Source organism: Panthera leo, chromosome B4 (assembly GCF_018350215.1).
Source record: "Panthera leo isolate Ple1 chromosome B4, P.leo_Ple1_pat1.1, whole genome shotgun sequence".
In the NCBI taxonomy this organism is placed as follows: Eukaryota; Metazoa; Chordata; class Mammalia; order Carnivora; family Felidae; genus Panthera; species Panthera leo.
This window is the reverse complement of record NC_056685.1, coordinates 89,544,979-89,559,722: the sequence shown is the minus strand read 5'-3', so window position 1 is coordinate 89,559,722 and position 14,744 is coordinate 89,544,979. Positions and strand designations below refer to the sequence as shown.

Genomic DNA, 14,744 nt, shown 5'->3' with positions numbered 1-14,744 from the left:
CCCGAGCACTTTGAAAGAAGCTCTGTTGCCTATTGTCCAAAGCCCATTCTTGTTTCTCCTTCCCCCATGATGTTTACCTGTCATCTTCCTAGCCTATCACTTAACTCCACTTAGGAGAACACAGTACAGAGTGGGGGGGATGGTGATATTAAATAGAGCTAATGTTAGAAACAATAGGGTTAGATCCTTCCCCACTTGGGAAGACATCCAACACTGCTTTTAAAACAGGAAACTTTAGCATCTGTACAGCACGAGTGACTGTACTTTCAGATCTGTTCTCATTTGAATCTTAACAGTTCTAAGGCAGAAACCTTCAAATGTCAACTCTCACTTCTATAACAATATTACTGTTAAGTCTAGTTTCTGAGACTCGCTCTTTGAGGGTCCTCCCTTCTGTTCTGCTTTTATTACATAAGGTCATAAATGTCCCCTCCTGCCTCTGCTTGAAGCCCCAGGGTGTGCCAGAGGCTCCTCTCCAGCATGGGCCACAGACCTGAAGCATTTTAACATAGTCTCATGTATACCCATGGGCTCTTTTAGGATCTTGAGACCAGAAAATGTTCTCCTGGGCGCTGCTCTTCCCTTCCCACTTAGAAATAATTCACACGAGGGGCACCTGGGTGGGTCGGTCAGTTAAGCGTCCAACTTCAGCTCAGGTCATGATCTCACTGTTTGAGAGCTCACTTTTCAGTGAGTTCAGGCCCCCTCATCGGGCTCTGCGCTCACAGCTCAGAGCCTGGAGCCTGCTTCGGATTCTGTATGTTCCTCTGTCTCTGCCCCTCCCCCGCTCACGCTCGCTCTCTCTCTGAAAAGTAAACATTTTTTAAAAAACTCACATGAGGAATATTTCAAATATAATGCTTGCTCTTCTCTTTCCTCCATCTTCATTCTTGTAGGTGTTTGTGGAAGTCTACAACCTGACTGCAGACCCAGACCAAATCACGAACATTGCTAAAAGTATAGACCCAGAGCTTTTGGGGAAAATGAACTACCGGCTAATGATGTTACAGTCCTGTTCTGGACCAACCTGTCGCACTCCAGGTGTTTTTGACCCGGGGTAAGTTCCCATTTTCTTCGAAGGCTTTGTCAGGCTTTGTCAAGCTGTCGGTGGCAGTCGTGTGTGCTTGAAGGCAGAGAAAGCCTGAGGGGTCCTTTTGGCTTTGAGCTAAGCTGTGTTTCTTGTTCTTCTGCTTTGTGGTAGGAGTACTGTGTGTTAGTGCATTTGCCTGTTGTGCTGGGGAAATGAGCCCTTTGAAACTTCTGCTCTGTGGTGCCAGTAGCTACTTTAGCTGGAGGCCTAGCCCTACTCCCTGCCACATGGGGCTCTTCTTCCTCCCTTTCCTCCTGTGACTCTTTTCATGGTACCCACTTGATTGCACTGGTGACAGATGGAGTTTCTTTAAAGTGAGCTGACCACCTGCTACCTGTCTCCCTAGCGCCTCCAAGAGGTTATGCCTTCATTTCATTTCTCAGAAACCCTGATTAGAGGAACTTGAATGCTTGCCAGTAAACTTAGTAGGCTGAACACACAAAATAAATTAAAAGGTACAGACTTCAAATGTTTAAATATATAAGCCCACTGTAGTATATGAAGGCAGAAAAGGTTATCACCTACTAAGCGGGCTCTGTCCCTCCCACTCATTCCTCTGGAACAGTTACCCTTCACCAGTGACGTGGGGTCTCAGCACACCATGCATTTCAGCTGCATGTAGCAAGAAACCTGTCATTTTGGGTTTAAGATTATGAAATTTAAAGTTGAATTTTCACCAGGAAAGGATTATTTTAGTTCTTACATTGATTGTAGGAGAAATGGGAGATTGATGTCCTAAGCTGATGGAAAGGAGTAATTTGAGTAGTAACTTAATTATTTAGCCAGCCTTCTGTGAAATATTTTCAGTACACATTAGAGAGTAATATATGTGAATGAGTAGAGACACTGGATAATAGACTTCTGATGAAAGAAATGTAATACTTTTGCTTCTAAATACGGTATACACACTTGTAAATTCTAAATCCATGTCGGTCAGGAGCTCTTCTGCAAGATAGTGAAATGCATCCTCACTTACACCAGTTCCTTGAAGCAGGAAGGAAGTTCAGTCTCTAAAAGGCACAAGACTTTTAGTTGACACATGCTGATTTTGCAGTTTCCAACAACTGTGCTCAGAATGTTTTATCAAATCAAATTAGATGTCTAGGGGCACCTGGCTGGCCTAGGAGGTAGAGCATGTAACTCTTCATCTTGGGGTCGTGAGTTCAAGCCCCATGTTGGGTATAGAGATTACTGGAAAAAAAAAAAAAAAAGTAAAATCTTGGTAAAAAATAACTTTAGATGTTTATAGCAGTCTCTGGATGACTTATGAACTTAGATGATGGATTTAATCTTTTATCTTTTAATGTTTATTTTTGAGAGCGAGCACAAGTGGGAGGTGGGCAAAGAGAGAGGGAGACACAGGATCTGAAGCAGGCTCCTGGCTCTGAGCTGTCAGCACAGAGCCCCACATGGGGCTCCAACCCACGAACCATGAGATCATGACCCGAGCCGAACTCGGATGCTTAACCGACTGAACCACCCAGGTGTCCCATCCTCTATTTAAATCTTGAATGGAGAGTCAGGACTTAACACCTCTTGAAGTACGGTGTTTGGCCAAACAGTCCCTGACCGTGCTGCTTCTGGAGCGTGGACCTGCTGTGCTGGCAGCCGGTTGGCCAATACGGCAGATTCCTTCGGTCTTCTGAGCATCAGCCCATAAGTGTTAGGACTTAACCATAGAATTTCCATATAGTCTTTAGAGCCCAGAGGTAAATGTGCCCAAGGGTCACCCTGTTAGGACTGATAGGCAAGATCTGACTCCCAGGCAGGCTTTGTTTTGTAACTATAATTTAATTGTCTTGTTCACATTCTAAGAAGCTTATAACCAAGACTCTAGATGCTGGCTTTACTAATGTCAGCCCCAGCTATTTAAACTTTTTAAATTCCTTATCAATAGCATATTCCTTCCCACCAAACATTTAGGCTTATACACTCTCTGAAAATGGAGGTCAGCAGACTAGGTCCTCAGGCCCAATCCAGCCACCACCCTTTGCAAATAGCCACATTCATTTACATACAGCAACAGAGTTGAGACATAGTTAGGACAGAGACCGTATGGCCTGCCCTTGTTCTAAAATAATGCTAAGTAAGAATGAGTTTATCCCTAAAGATTGCAGGTAAAAGGAAAATATATTATTTCTAGCCTGCCTGTGTAAAATGTCTTTGCAAACTACCCTCTTTAGTTTTACCACCCAGGGGAAAGTAAATGCTGACTGGTAACGTGACACTGGGCCGACTGATATTATGTGCCAGACATATTACGTGAATTGAATTCCCGTACGATTTTATTGGTAGCTAGAGAGGTTAACGACTTACCTGAGTTCATAATGAGCCAGACAGAAATGTCTGTCTGAGGTGCACACCTGTGCTCTTGCCTGCTGGTCTGTGTGAACTGTGAGAGAAGGAAGGGCTCTGAAGCTGCTGGTCAGGCTCCGACAGGGGCTAGCCTCTGCCATTAGTTACTTTACACCTTAGGGAGTCCTCCTCCCCCTCAAAAACCAGCTCAGATCTTGTCTCCTAATGCCTCTCAAGATTATTTTACATCATTTTGTGCTTGCTTGCTTGTGATGGGAATGCTCTTAATTAGTAAGTTCTTCTGTTTTGTACTACAGACTTTGCCACGAGATTCCTTTCTGGGGACTTAATTGTTCCTTTTATCTTCCTTCCTGCCATCCTTTCCACCGAACATTCTGAATGAGGAACATGGCGGCTAACTGGAGTTGATGTAACATCCTTTTTCTTTTTTTCCTCCTCAGATACAGGTTTGACCCTCGTCTCATGTTCAACAATCATGGCAGTGTCAGGACTCGAAGGTTTTCAAAACATCCTCTGTAGCGACCTCTGCAGTTGGGTCCCAGCACACCTCTGTCTGATGAAGTGATTGTAGTAGGTTTCTGTAGCTAGTCCTCAAGACCACGCCTTGAAGAGTTTCTGGACTGGCTCTAAGTCCTGTTTGAAAAAGCAACCCAATCAGCTGACTTCCTTGTGCAATGTGTTAAACTGTGAACTCCGCCCACACGTCAGGAATGGCTGTCCCTTCATTCACCTAATAACCGATGCTCCTGAGGTCTTTGTCCTCACCCACACCCTTTCTGTCCTGGGGTCACAGTTCTTGATTATTCCCCATGTGGTCATAGTCTGAATTACTTGCTTGGGGGCAGAGGGGTGGTTTACAGCTTAACCACTTCACTATCAAAAATACCAACATCACATGGCTTGAAGAATAACCCTCAGAGCTGAATCATCAGAGCAAGAACAAGTACCGCCATTTTCAGATTAGTAGAAATACAGTGTGTATAATACCCATCACAATGTGATAAGGTCACAAGTTCAAAACCTGTCAGCCAAGCACGGTTCGTGTTGTTTTGGTTTTTTTGTTGTTGTTGCTTTTTATGCATTCTGGGCTGATGCTACACTTAAATAGAACAGTTTTTGGTACAGGCTAATAATTCGAGGTAGTTCTAAAAGTGAAAGCCGTGGACTTCCTGGTGGCTGCTAACCACATGGAGTACCAGTCAACAGAGGTATCAAGGGAATGTTTCTTCTCCTGATAATTACTCCTCTGAGATCCCAAAAACAAAATGGCTTAGGTATCCTATCCTAATATTTCTCAGTAGAGGAAAAGAACTTTCAAGGGTTGGTGAAGGTTGCATTTTCTGAGGGCCTTCTATAGACGGGGCTCTTGGGTGGACAGGTTGAAGGGCTATTGTTGGGATTTAGTAAGTGCCTGTCTAGCAGGGAGCCTGGGTTTCAATTTTGACTCTCTGCATTTTGTGGACATTGTGTTCATTTGTTACAGTTTTTACAAAGTTCCAATTGCTTTACCCTACCTTGTTCCCTTTTAGAGAAGTTCTTCTGGAGGGTTTGGAGTCTTGCATAATTTGAGCCGCATTCACTGTTCCCCCTGGCAAAGCCAGACCTTGTTGAGGTTTCCTGTATAGAACACCTACATTTGTATGTTTCTGGGCTCAAAGACCAATCCCGTTTCTACTGTTTTCTTCACAAGAAAGTTATCTGTGGTGGGACAGCAGGGGGAAGAGGAAGAGCTGTGGTTTATAACCTGTTCAACTCAGGCATTAGTGATTTTAGCTTTATGTAAGGTCTTAGGTTGAGCTTTAAGCACTTTGTAAGACATGGCTGTAAACAACTTCTCTATCAACTCTAGAGAGCCATGTTGGGTTAATAGCCATTGGGTTTATTCCTTTACCTCATGCAATCCCAGTAACTGTGGTGGTATTTAGAGGTGAAAGAGGCAAGTGAAAGAACACCTCTGCTGTGAATGTTTTAGGGAAAGAAATTCTAAATATTTTGTAACTAAAAGCAAACTACACTGTTAAATATGGGTATTAGCTTTATTCTACACTTTGATTCTTAACATTAATCAGTCAACTTCTACCTTAATGAAAGTTGACCATAGTTATTCCCGAATAAAAAGACACCAATACTTACCAGGTCTTATATTGTGATGTCCTGTTATTCAATTTTAGGTTGCTGGTTCCTGAGAGCAGGTAAAGTTGTAAGAGCAACACAAGTCAGCTGCCCATAGTGTCCCTGCCACACTGTTCTTACATTCAGCGATTTCTGTTTGGGTGGGGGGATCGGGTGCCCTCCCTGTGTACCTCTCCTATATGTGGTACACTTCCCACTAACCTTGGAGTGGCCTATAATTTCACTTTCTCTTAGACTGGCTTCATTCTGGATCTGTGCTAAAATCATCTTTTGTGAAGAGGCCTCAGTTTATATAGCCTAGCAGACAACAAAATGCACTGAACTTTTCAGAATGTATATGTACAAGGAACCCACTGCAAGAGGTTTGGCTTGTTTCTCTCTTAATTGTATGAATTTGAATTTTGATTATTTTCTCTTTTAAAGAAGGCCAGGTCTGGACTGGTTGGTACCCTTCAGAGTAGAAAACTAACCCTTAGGAGGGATCCAAGGCCATAGGAATGAATCGAGATTCTGCCTTACAGGATTTCCTATTACAGAGGTCTCCCTCAAATACAAAGTGGGGAACCCCTTTTTGAGTATCTCTGAATTTGACCAATGGTACTGTTACAAAGTACGTTTTTAATTCACGATACTAAGGTTTTTGTACAAAATCGTAACAGTAGCCATGGAAGTCATAGCCTCATCTGTGAGAAACATTCTTAAATTTATTTTTACCATCTAAATTAAATATTAGTGCTTTAAAGCACTAAAGAAGGATTTCTCCAGGGTCCTTATTAAGAGGAAGCAAAGGGTACTTCTGATCCACCAGTGACCTAGGTGGGAATATTTGGGTTTTCTACTTACACCACCACTTGGGTCCCACACTGAGTGTTGTGAATTCCTGCGTTTGCATCTTCTGTTCCCAGAAGTTATTCTGCCGTGGCTTTGTGTCATCTCGAGTCACCTGACTTAGAAAGTGCCCTTCCAAAGACCCTGTTCACTGCTGCACTTTTCAATGAATTAAAATTTATTTCTGTTCTAGTGGGAAATGTGTCCTTTGTTTTAGTCCACAAGTAATTTTGACAAGAGTTTTTTTCTTTGTCATGCTGGTTAATGTTGTCATCACTCACCTAGGACTGGAGAATGAGCCCTTTCCTCTCTAGGTGCTGTAGTCTCTACCTCGAAAGCTCTTTTTACATGTGATCTGCTGACCAGTACCCCTGAACGAGCACCCCTAAATGAAAAAAATAAGTCTTTGTGCATTTACGGCTTTGCAGGAAAAAAAAAATCTTGGCAGGCTTTAAATTAGATAAAACTAAGCTTAATTTCCAGGGTACTTTCCCTTGATGTCCAGTCATGTGATCCACTGCCCTAAACAAAGAAGGACTTTTTTTTTTTTTTTTACATTCATTTTTGACAGAGACAGAGCACTCGTCGGGGAGGGACAGAGAGAGGGAGACACAGATTCCAAAGCAAGCAGCAGGCTCCAGCCTCTGAGCTATCAGCACAGAGCCCCACGAGGGTCTCGAACTCACAAACCGTGAGCTCATGACCTGAGCCAAGTCAGATGCTTAATTGTGCCACCCAGGCACCCCATTAAGGACTTTATACAGGTGTTGACAAACATTCACTTAAAGGGAGGTCTCTGTCATAACTACTTAACCAGTGCTGTAACACAAAAAAGTAACTACTCAAATGTATGAGTGACTCTGTTCTGAGAAAATTTTACTTCCCAAAACCGGCCAGGATTTGCCAACCCCAGACCTAGTAGGTTGCCTCCTATCTTACAAATCATAAAAACCTGGGGCACCTGGGTGGCTCAGTTGGTGGAGCCTCTGACTCGATTTCAGCTCAGGTCATGATCTCACGGTTCGTGACATCAAGCCCCGTGTTGAGCTCTATGCTGACAGCACAGAGCCTATTTGGTGTTCTCGCTCTGCCCCTCCCCCATTTGTGCATGTGCTTTCAAACATTTTTTAAAAATTATGAAAACCAAGTAGAAAAGATGTTAGAGGACATCCGTAAACTTGCCAGATCACTATACAGAAAGTAATTTGAAGGGCGCCTGGCTGGTTCCGTTGACGGAGTATGCAACTCTTGATCTCAGGGTTGTATGAGCCCCATGTTGGATGTAGCAATTACTAAAAATCTTAAAAAAAAAAAAAATGTCCAAATAAAAGTGTATTTCTATATGCTTTCCTAATGCTTGGCTAAATTATAAAAATGTAATTTGTATCAAAAGGTGAGGCCAACAAAAAAGAAAACATTTATTTGTACAAAGTAAGGCTAAGTACAGACTATACCAGATCATTTTTCTACCTTAGCTCACCTCCCAAGGAGACTACCCTGCCCTGTAGAACCAAACTCCCTACAGAATTCATCTTTGTTTCATTTTCTTCCTCCATTAGCAATGGGCTTGAAAGGCTGGTCACGGGTGTACCTTTAAGTCTGCTGTGGGAACAGCAGACTCAGAGAACCCAAAGGCCCCAAGCTAAGGCCCCTACAGAAGGGCTAGGAATTCCCACAGAAGAGCTTTAGATGTGGGACATGGGTGCCTGCTTCTAGACTAGCATAGAGCACAAGCATTCTAACACTTCATCTTTCAGAGGAAACGTCCATGACCACCTTCTGCCCAGGAGAACCGAGGTCCACAAATATTCCCATAACCTGCAAGTCTGACTGATGCTGACAGGATAGATACAAAGGATGCTTATAATTAGTACTTATCATAATAAAGCACATCTGCAGAGTAAGTTTTTTTCCTTCAGCTGAATTTATCCAAGGTCACATAGCTAATTAAAGAATCAGGATTTCAAAGAAGTTCTGGCTTCAAAGCCAACTTGGCTGTCTCTGATCTAAGAAGGATTTTTCCCTCCTCCATTTTACATCTGAGTGCCTACTCGCTGCCTGGTAGTGAGCTTGGTTATGAAGTGGAATTATTCTATTCCTGAATATTCTATGTCCTGTCTATTCTAGGACAGTATATAGATTGGCAAAAGTAAATGTATAGTAAATGTAGATTAATTTCATAAAGCTAGTGTAAGGTTAAAAGGCAAAGGTAGTAAAAAAAAAAAAAAAAAAATAGTACAATTAAGGGATGCACCAAAATAAAATGTGACCTCAAAAACATTAAAAAGTTGGGGGGGGGGGGCAAAAATGTGTTCAACCTATCAATTTAAAATAGACTGGTATAAGTTCTTTATAAGCCTCATGGTAACCACAAGGCAAAAACCAAAAGTATGTACACATCCCACTACAGAAAGTCATCAAACCACCAAGGAAGAAAGCAAAAAGAAACAGCTATAAAACAGCCAGAAAATAATTAACAAATGATAATAAAGATAAAAAAGATTTTAATAGCAGTAAGTACATACCTACCAATAACTACTTTAAATATGAACTAAATTCTCCATTCACAAGACACAGAACAGCTAAGTGGATTTAAAGAACAAAACAGGTGCCTGGGTGGCTCAGTTAACATGACTTTGGCTCAGGTCATGACCTCACAGATCGTGGGTTTGAGCCCCGTTTCAGGCTCTGGGCTGCCAGAGCCTGGAGCCTGCTTCAGATTCTGTGTCTCCCTGTCCAACCCTCTTCCACTTGTGCTCTCTCAAATATAAACATTTAAACAATTAAAATTAAAAATAAAACACAAGACCCATCTACATGCTGCCTACAAGGGACTCACTTCAGCTGTAAGGATACAGACAGACTGAAAGTGAATGGATGAAAAAAGATGCTCTATACAAACACAACCAAAAGTGCCTGGTTTTGGGCTCCTTGCTGAGCATGGCGCCTGCTTGGGATTCTCTCTCCCTCTCCCTCCCTCTCTCTCTCTCTTTCTCCCCCCAACTCCCCTACCCAAACTCTACAAAAGCAGGGGCAGCTATATGCATACTTTGTTTCCAAGCCTATTTTGTCTAATAAACAAAATAGGGCATTACATAATGATAAAAGGGTCAAGCCAACAAGAGGATGTGTTTCTAAACATTTCTACAACATTTATGCACCCAACATAGAAGCATCTAAATACATAAAGCAAATAACAGACTGCAAAAAAGAGGAAACTTGTCCCTGATACCTGTATTTACAGGGAAACGAGTTTCAGACTAAGACAAGGAGGTGTCGCTACTGTGCAGGTGGTTTCTTAATCCCATCCCACAGCATGGCTTTTGGAAAAGAAGTCAAAACGGAGCTCCTCTCTTCACACCTCACGTAGCTATTGCAGAATGGCTGTGGTAAGCCAGCAGCCAAGATGGTTCCTAACGACCTTGTGTAGTATCTTTCCACAACGCATTGGGGTTGGCCCACGTGACCAGCAGGATGGGAGATGGGACGTATGTGACACTGTGTGACTTCAGGACCTGGATCATAAAAGACGTGACGACTTCCCCTTGCCCTCCAGTGGTTCTGGAGGAAGCCTGCTGCCACATCATGAAGGCACCCAAGCAGTCCTATGGTTAGGTCTGTGTGGAGAGGATCTAAAGCCTCCTGCAAATGCCCAGCCCCAGCTTGCCAGCCAGCCATGTGAGGGAGCCATCTCAGAAGCCTGTCCTCCAGCCCCAGTCAAGACCCACCACTGACCTTGGCGGCAGTCATCCGAAGTGTGATCTGAAGAGACGCCCAAGCAAGAACCATCCAGCTAAGCTGCTCCCAAACTCCTGACGCACAGAAACCAGGTAACATAATAAGTGTTGAATGTTGTTTTAAGCTGATTTTGAAGTAATCTGTTGTGCAGCAATGTATGACTAATATAAGGACCAAAAAAGCTGGTTATCAAGACAGAAACTGAGGCAAGCCTTTTGCCAAAACCTATTCAAAACCTATTCAGCCCAGGCCCGCGGAAAGCTGTCTAGTGGTAGAGGTTCACCTTGTCTCCACAGCGGGAAAAAGTCTTACATGTGTTACATACGTGAAGAACATAAACCAACACTGGCTCCCAGCTATCGTTCCAAAACCAAGTAGAAGTTTCTCTGTTGGAATGGTCGCTTAAATGTTCTCTCATGTTGTCAAAGACTTTAATGGATGCTCTTGGCTGGCGGGCTCCAGTCACAAATCCAATCCTCTCTCCAGCAGGTGTCCGGAACCTCCAGAAGCTGGTGTGGGAGAGAGCCCTGCAGGGGGGCAGAGCGGCTCTCTCAGCTACAGCAGCAAGCCCACATTCCGACTTGATGCGGGAAGCGCCTGTTGTCAAAACCAGATCGGCACTCACCACTGCCTTGCTCATCCCAATGCTAGCAAAGTAGCTCAGAAGCAAATCGCATTCTGTTCCTGCTAAAGTCTCTGAGACAGCGGCTCCTTCGCGTATTTTTCTTCCCCTGTCCCCCCATCTCCTAGCACCTCCCAGATTAGGTGAGCCGTAACTTCACTGGGCCTGAGATCAACGTGACAGCCTGGATTCCTTTAAAAAACTTTGTCACCTAGCCGGGTAGCCTTCAGCCTTTGGCTATGCCTTTATGGATGCTCCCAGGGAAAATGAAGCCTGGGGTGTCAAGTCTGGTCCCCTATGCAGCACAGGAGAACAAAATCTGGGGGCCCCAGTCATCCTGCCCTGTTATTCCTGTAGTGCTGCCGGAGGCCCTAGCTAAGTTCAGCCAAGGGTGAACACTGCAGTTCTGCCTGCATACGAACACCTGCCTGTCTCAAAGCTGCCCAAGTGGCTGTTTCCAGACAAGACTGTGAAATGTTGAGTCTTCCAAATGTTGTGCCCTGCAGCTGAGAGAGCTACAAAAAAGTAAGCTGAAGATATGGTCCAGCCCCCAAGGAGAGTTGTATGGAAGGGGCGGGTGGAAGAGCATTCACATGTTTGACCACGCTGACCAGGAAGAAGGAGAGGCCCCAGAGTGCACCTGCATGTGGCTCTCTGGTCAGGGTGTCTCAGCATCACTCGCCCCACGGTGATGGTGACAGGTATCCCTCGTCTTAGCTGCTCTGAGCATTGTTGCTCTAACTTGTCAGGGAAGAAAGACAACATTCTGCCACTGTATCTACGGGGAGCGCAAGGGGAAGTCAATGAATGTTGATTTCATGGTCTACCAATTGCCCTAGAATCTTGGGTGGTTTGCTTAGTTTTGCTTTAACTGTCATCTTTCCGAAGCAGGGGTTTCAAAAACAAAACAAAACAAATGTTTCTGCTTGGGAAAATGTCCCTTTTAGAAACAGCATCCTAGGTGACGCTTCTAGGTGAATTTTAGTGTCAATGCCATAGGTAAGCATCTTAGCCTAGTGGTAAAGCAGCTATTAACACCACTGCAGGACCAAGAACTTGGAAAAATAATACCACCTTATAGGACATTAGGCTTTATGGCCTAGAGACTACCTTCACAGTTACCATTGTATTTGGTCTTCACATCAGCCCTGGGGGTAAGGGGGCAAGGAGCAAACAGGTGATGCTCTACTTCATAGGGAAAAAAAAAAAGAAAAAGAAAAAAGGTGTGATCCAAAGCAACTGCCACTGTAAATTTTAACTCTGCCCTTGCCAAATAGAATTATTTAATCCTAAAGTTCCTGTCTCAGAATAAAGGAAAAACAGCAAGACTGATGCTGACAGAACATGCTGCCGAAAGGACTTTAGAAACCAGCCCCCACCGTGTAGAAGACATTCATGTAAGTTACGGAATCTACGAGGCAACCCCTCCTCATCCTTAAGATCTCAGCTCTAACTCACTCTCACAAGGAGGCCTTCTCCAGCCGTGTAAACACTCATAACAGTCTGTACTTTACCATCATAACACTTACCAGTCTGTATTACACATGGACTCTGGTTTCCATGGAGGGGCCATGAGGTTATTTCTCATCATAATCCACCCAGTACCTAACATCTTCAGGGTGATCCATACAGGTACGTTGAATGAAAGAAATTAAAACGGGGCACTTGGGTGGGTCAGTCAGTTAAGCATCCGTCTCTCGATTTCAGCTCAGGTCATGATCTCACTGTTCATGGGTTCGATCCCCCACATGGGGCTCTGTGCTGATAGCACGGAGCCTGCTTGGGATTCTCTCTCCCTCTCTCTGTACCTTCTCCACTTGGATGCACACATGCTCTCTCTCCCAAAATAAATAAATGAAACTTCAAAAAAAAAAAAGAAGAAATTGAAACACTTCATGTTCAAGTTTCTTTTTCTACAAAGAACAGAATATATAAAGCGTTAAAAAAAACAACAGGTAATTATAAGAATACAGATATCACAGAACCCAACAGTAAATCAGATTTTAAAAAATAAATAAGTCATTTTTCTTTTTGTAACTTGTTTTATTTTTTTAAGTAACCTCTACACCCAGTGTGGGGCTTGAACTCACAACCCCAAGATCAAGAGTCGCATGCTCCACTGACTGAGCCAGCCAGGTGAACCAGATTAACTCACTTCAAATATAATTACAATTAATTCCAAGCTGTTGACTGAGAAAGGAAAAAAAGGAGGGAGGAAGAGGAGGAAGAAGGAAGAATGGAAGAGAGGAAGGATGGGGAAGGGGGGCGGGTAGAAGGAATGGAGAGAAGGAAGCAACCATAATCATAATTCTCATTTTAATAAGCATAAACCCTACTGTACTTCCAATAATATGAAAGTAAGTTTAAATGTTAAAGGAGAAAATTACTGGGGAACCTGGGCGGCTCAGTTAAGTGCCCAACTCGATCTTGGTTCAGGTCATGATCTCACGGTTCATGAGTTCGAGCCTCACATCAGGCCCTACCTTGATAGTGCAGAGCCTGCTTGGAATTCTCTCTCCCTCTGTCTCTGCTCCTCCCCCCCTCTACTCTCACTCTCAAAATAAATAAAGGAAAAAAAATTATTGGTCACATGCATAAAAGTTACATACTGCAGATAATTCCCAAGGAACCAATATGTTGGTAGCAGTAGTATCATCTGCACTTGTCATTTGGCAAGCATTTCAGAAACTAGGCAAAATCGTAGGCAACATATGTAGAGCTCTTTTTTTTTGCACACAATTTTTTTTATGTTTAGTTATTTTGAGAGACAAACAGCGTGAGTTGGAGAGGGACAGAGAGAGGGGGAGATAAAGAGAATCCCAAGCAAGATACACACCATCAGGGCAGAACCCAGTTCAGGGCTCAAACTCACAAACTGTGAGATCATGACCTGAGCTGAAGTCAAGAGGTGGACACAACCAACCAAGCTAGCCAGGTGCCCCACAAAAACAGCAATTTTTAAGGAAACATTTCAACACAAGAACCTAAAACATGAACATCTCGAGTAGATCTGTACAATCTGTAGTGATGTCACATTCGCCTCTTATTCCTGATATTGGTAACTTGCATCTTTCTTTTCCTGACCAGTCTGGTTAGGGGATATTAACTCTGCTGATGTTCTCAAAGAACTGGCTTTTGGTTTCATTGGTTTTCTGTTTTCTATTCCACTAATTACGACTCTTTTGTACTTCCTTTTTCCTGCTTACTTTGGGTTTACTTTCCTTCTTCTAGTTCTTAGGGTGGAAGCTGAGGTCTATTTGAGCCCTTTCTAGGAGGAATTTAGTGCTAAAAATTTCGCTGTTTCCACTCTTGATCCCATTGTAGAAATGGGCACATTAGTACAGAGCTCATATAAACAAACATGGTTCTTTACTGGAGGCAGAGGGATAGCTGAAAAATCCCAGGTAGCTTCTGGATTTACTCTCCATCTCACAGAGACCACAGAGCCTCTCCTCTGCTTCCCTCTGCTCTGTTCTGCTTTCTCTGCAGTCTCTCTCCCCTGCTGACACAAGGTCCATGAGGTCCGAGTACCCACTGCTGACTAACTAGAATCCCTGTGTTTAAGATTTTGAGAAAGTTTAATTGATCAACAGCCCGTATCAGAGGTCTAAGATCCAACTAGCCACAGTCAGGGGCCCAGGGTCATACTGTATGTAAAACTGTCCTTTCCAGGGCTAGGGAAGGCAGGTCAGGGAGACTCCTCGCAGGCTAGCCATTACTCTCAATTTAAAATCAGTTTGTTTAAACACATGCCATGTGATTTCATGTCTGTGTGGAATCTAAAACACAAAATAAATGAACAAAAAAGCAGAAACAGACTCATAAATACAACGGACTGAAGGCTGCCAAGAGTGGAGGTGGACAGAGGATTGAGCAAAGTGAGTGAAGGGAGGCAGGAGACACAGGCTTCTAGGTATGAAATGAGTATGTCTGGGGAGAAGAGACAACATAAGGAATATAGTTCCTGGTATTACAATAGTATTGTATGGTGCTACATTTGTGGTGAGCATAGCACAA

General features: G+C 43.4%; 1 protein-coding gene across 1 annotated transcript in view; it reads left to right on the top strand.

Moving 5' to 3' along the window:
* Positions 1–6,555, top strand: part of GNS (glucosamine (N-acetyl)-6-sulfatase) — a 56,281-nt gene extending 49,726 nt beyond the window's left edge. Inside the window, exons 13-14 of the mRNA XM_042947073.1 lie at positions 897–1,057; positions 3,847–6,555. Coding sequence (XP_042803007.1) covers positions 897–1,057; positions 3,847–3,925 — 240 coding nt within the window. The 3' untranslated portion in view covers positions 3,926–6,555. The remainder of the gene's footprint in view (positions 1–896; positions 1,058–3,846) is intronic.
* Positions 6,556–14,744: the final 8,189 nt, after the last annotated feature.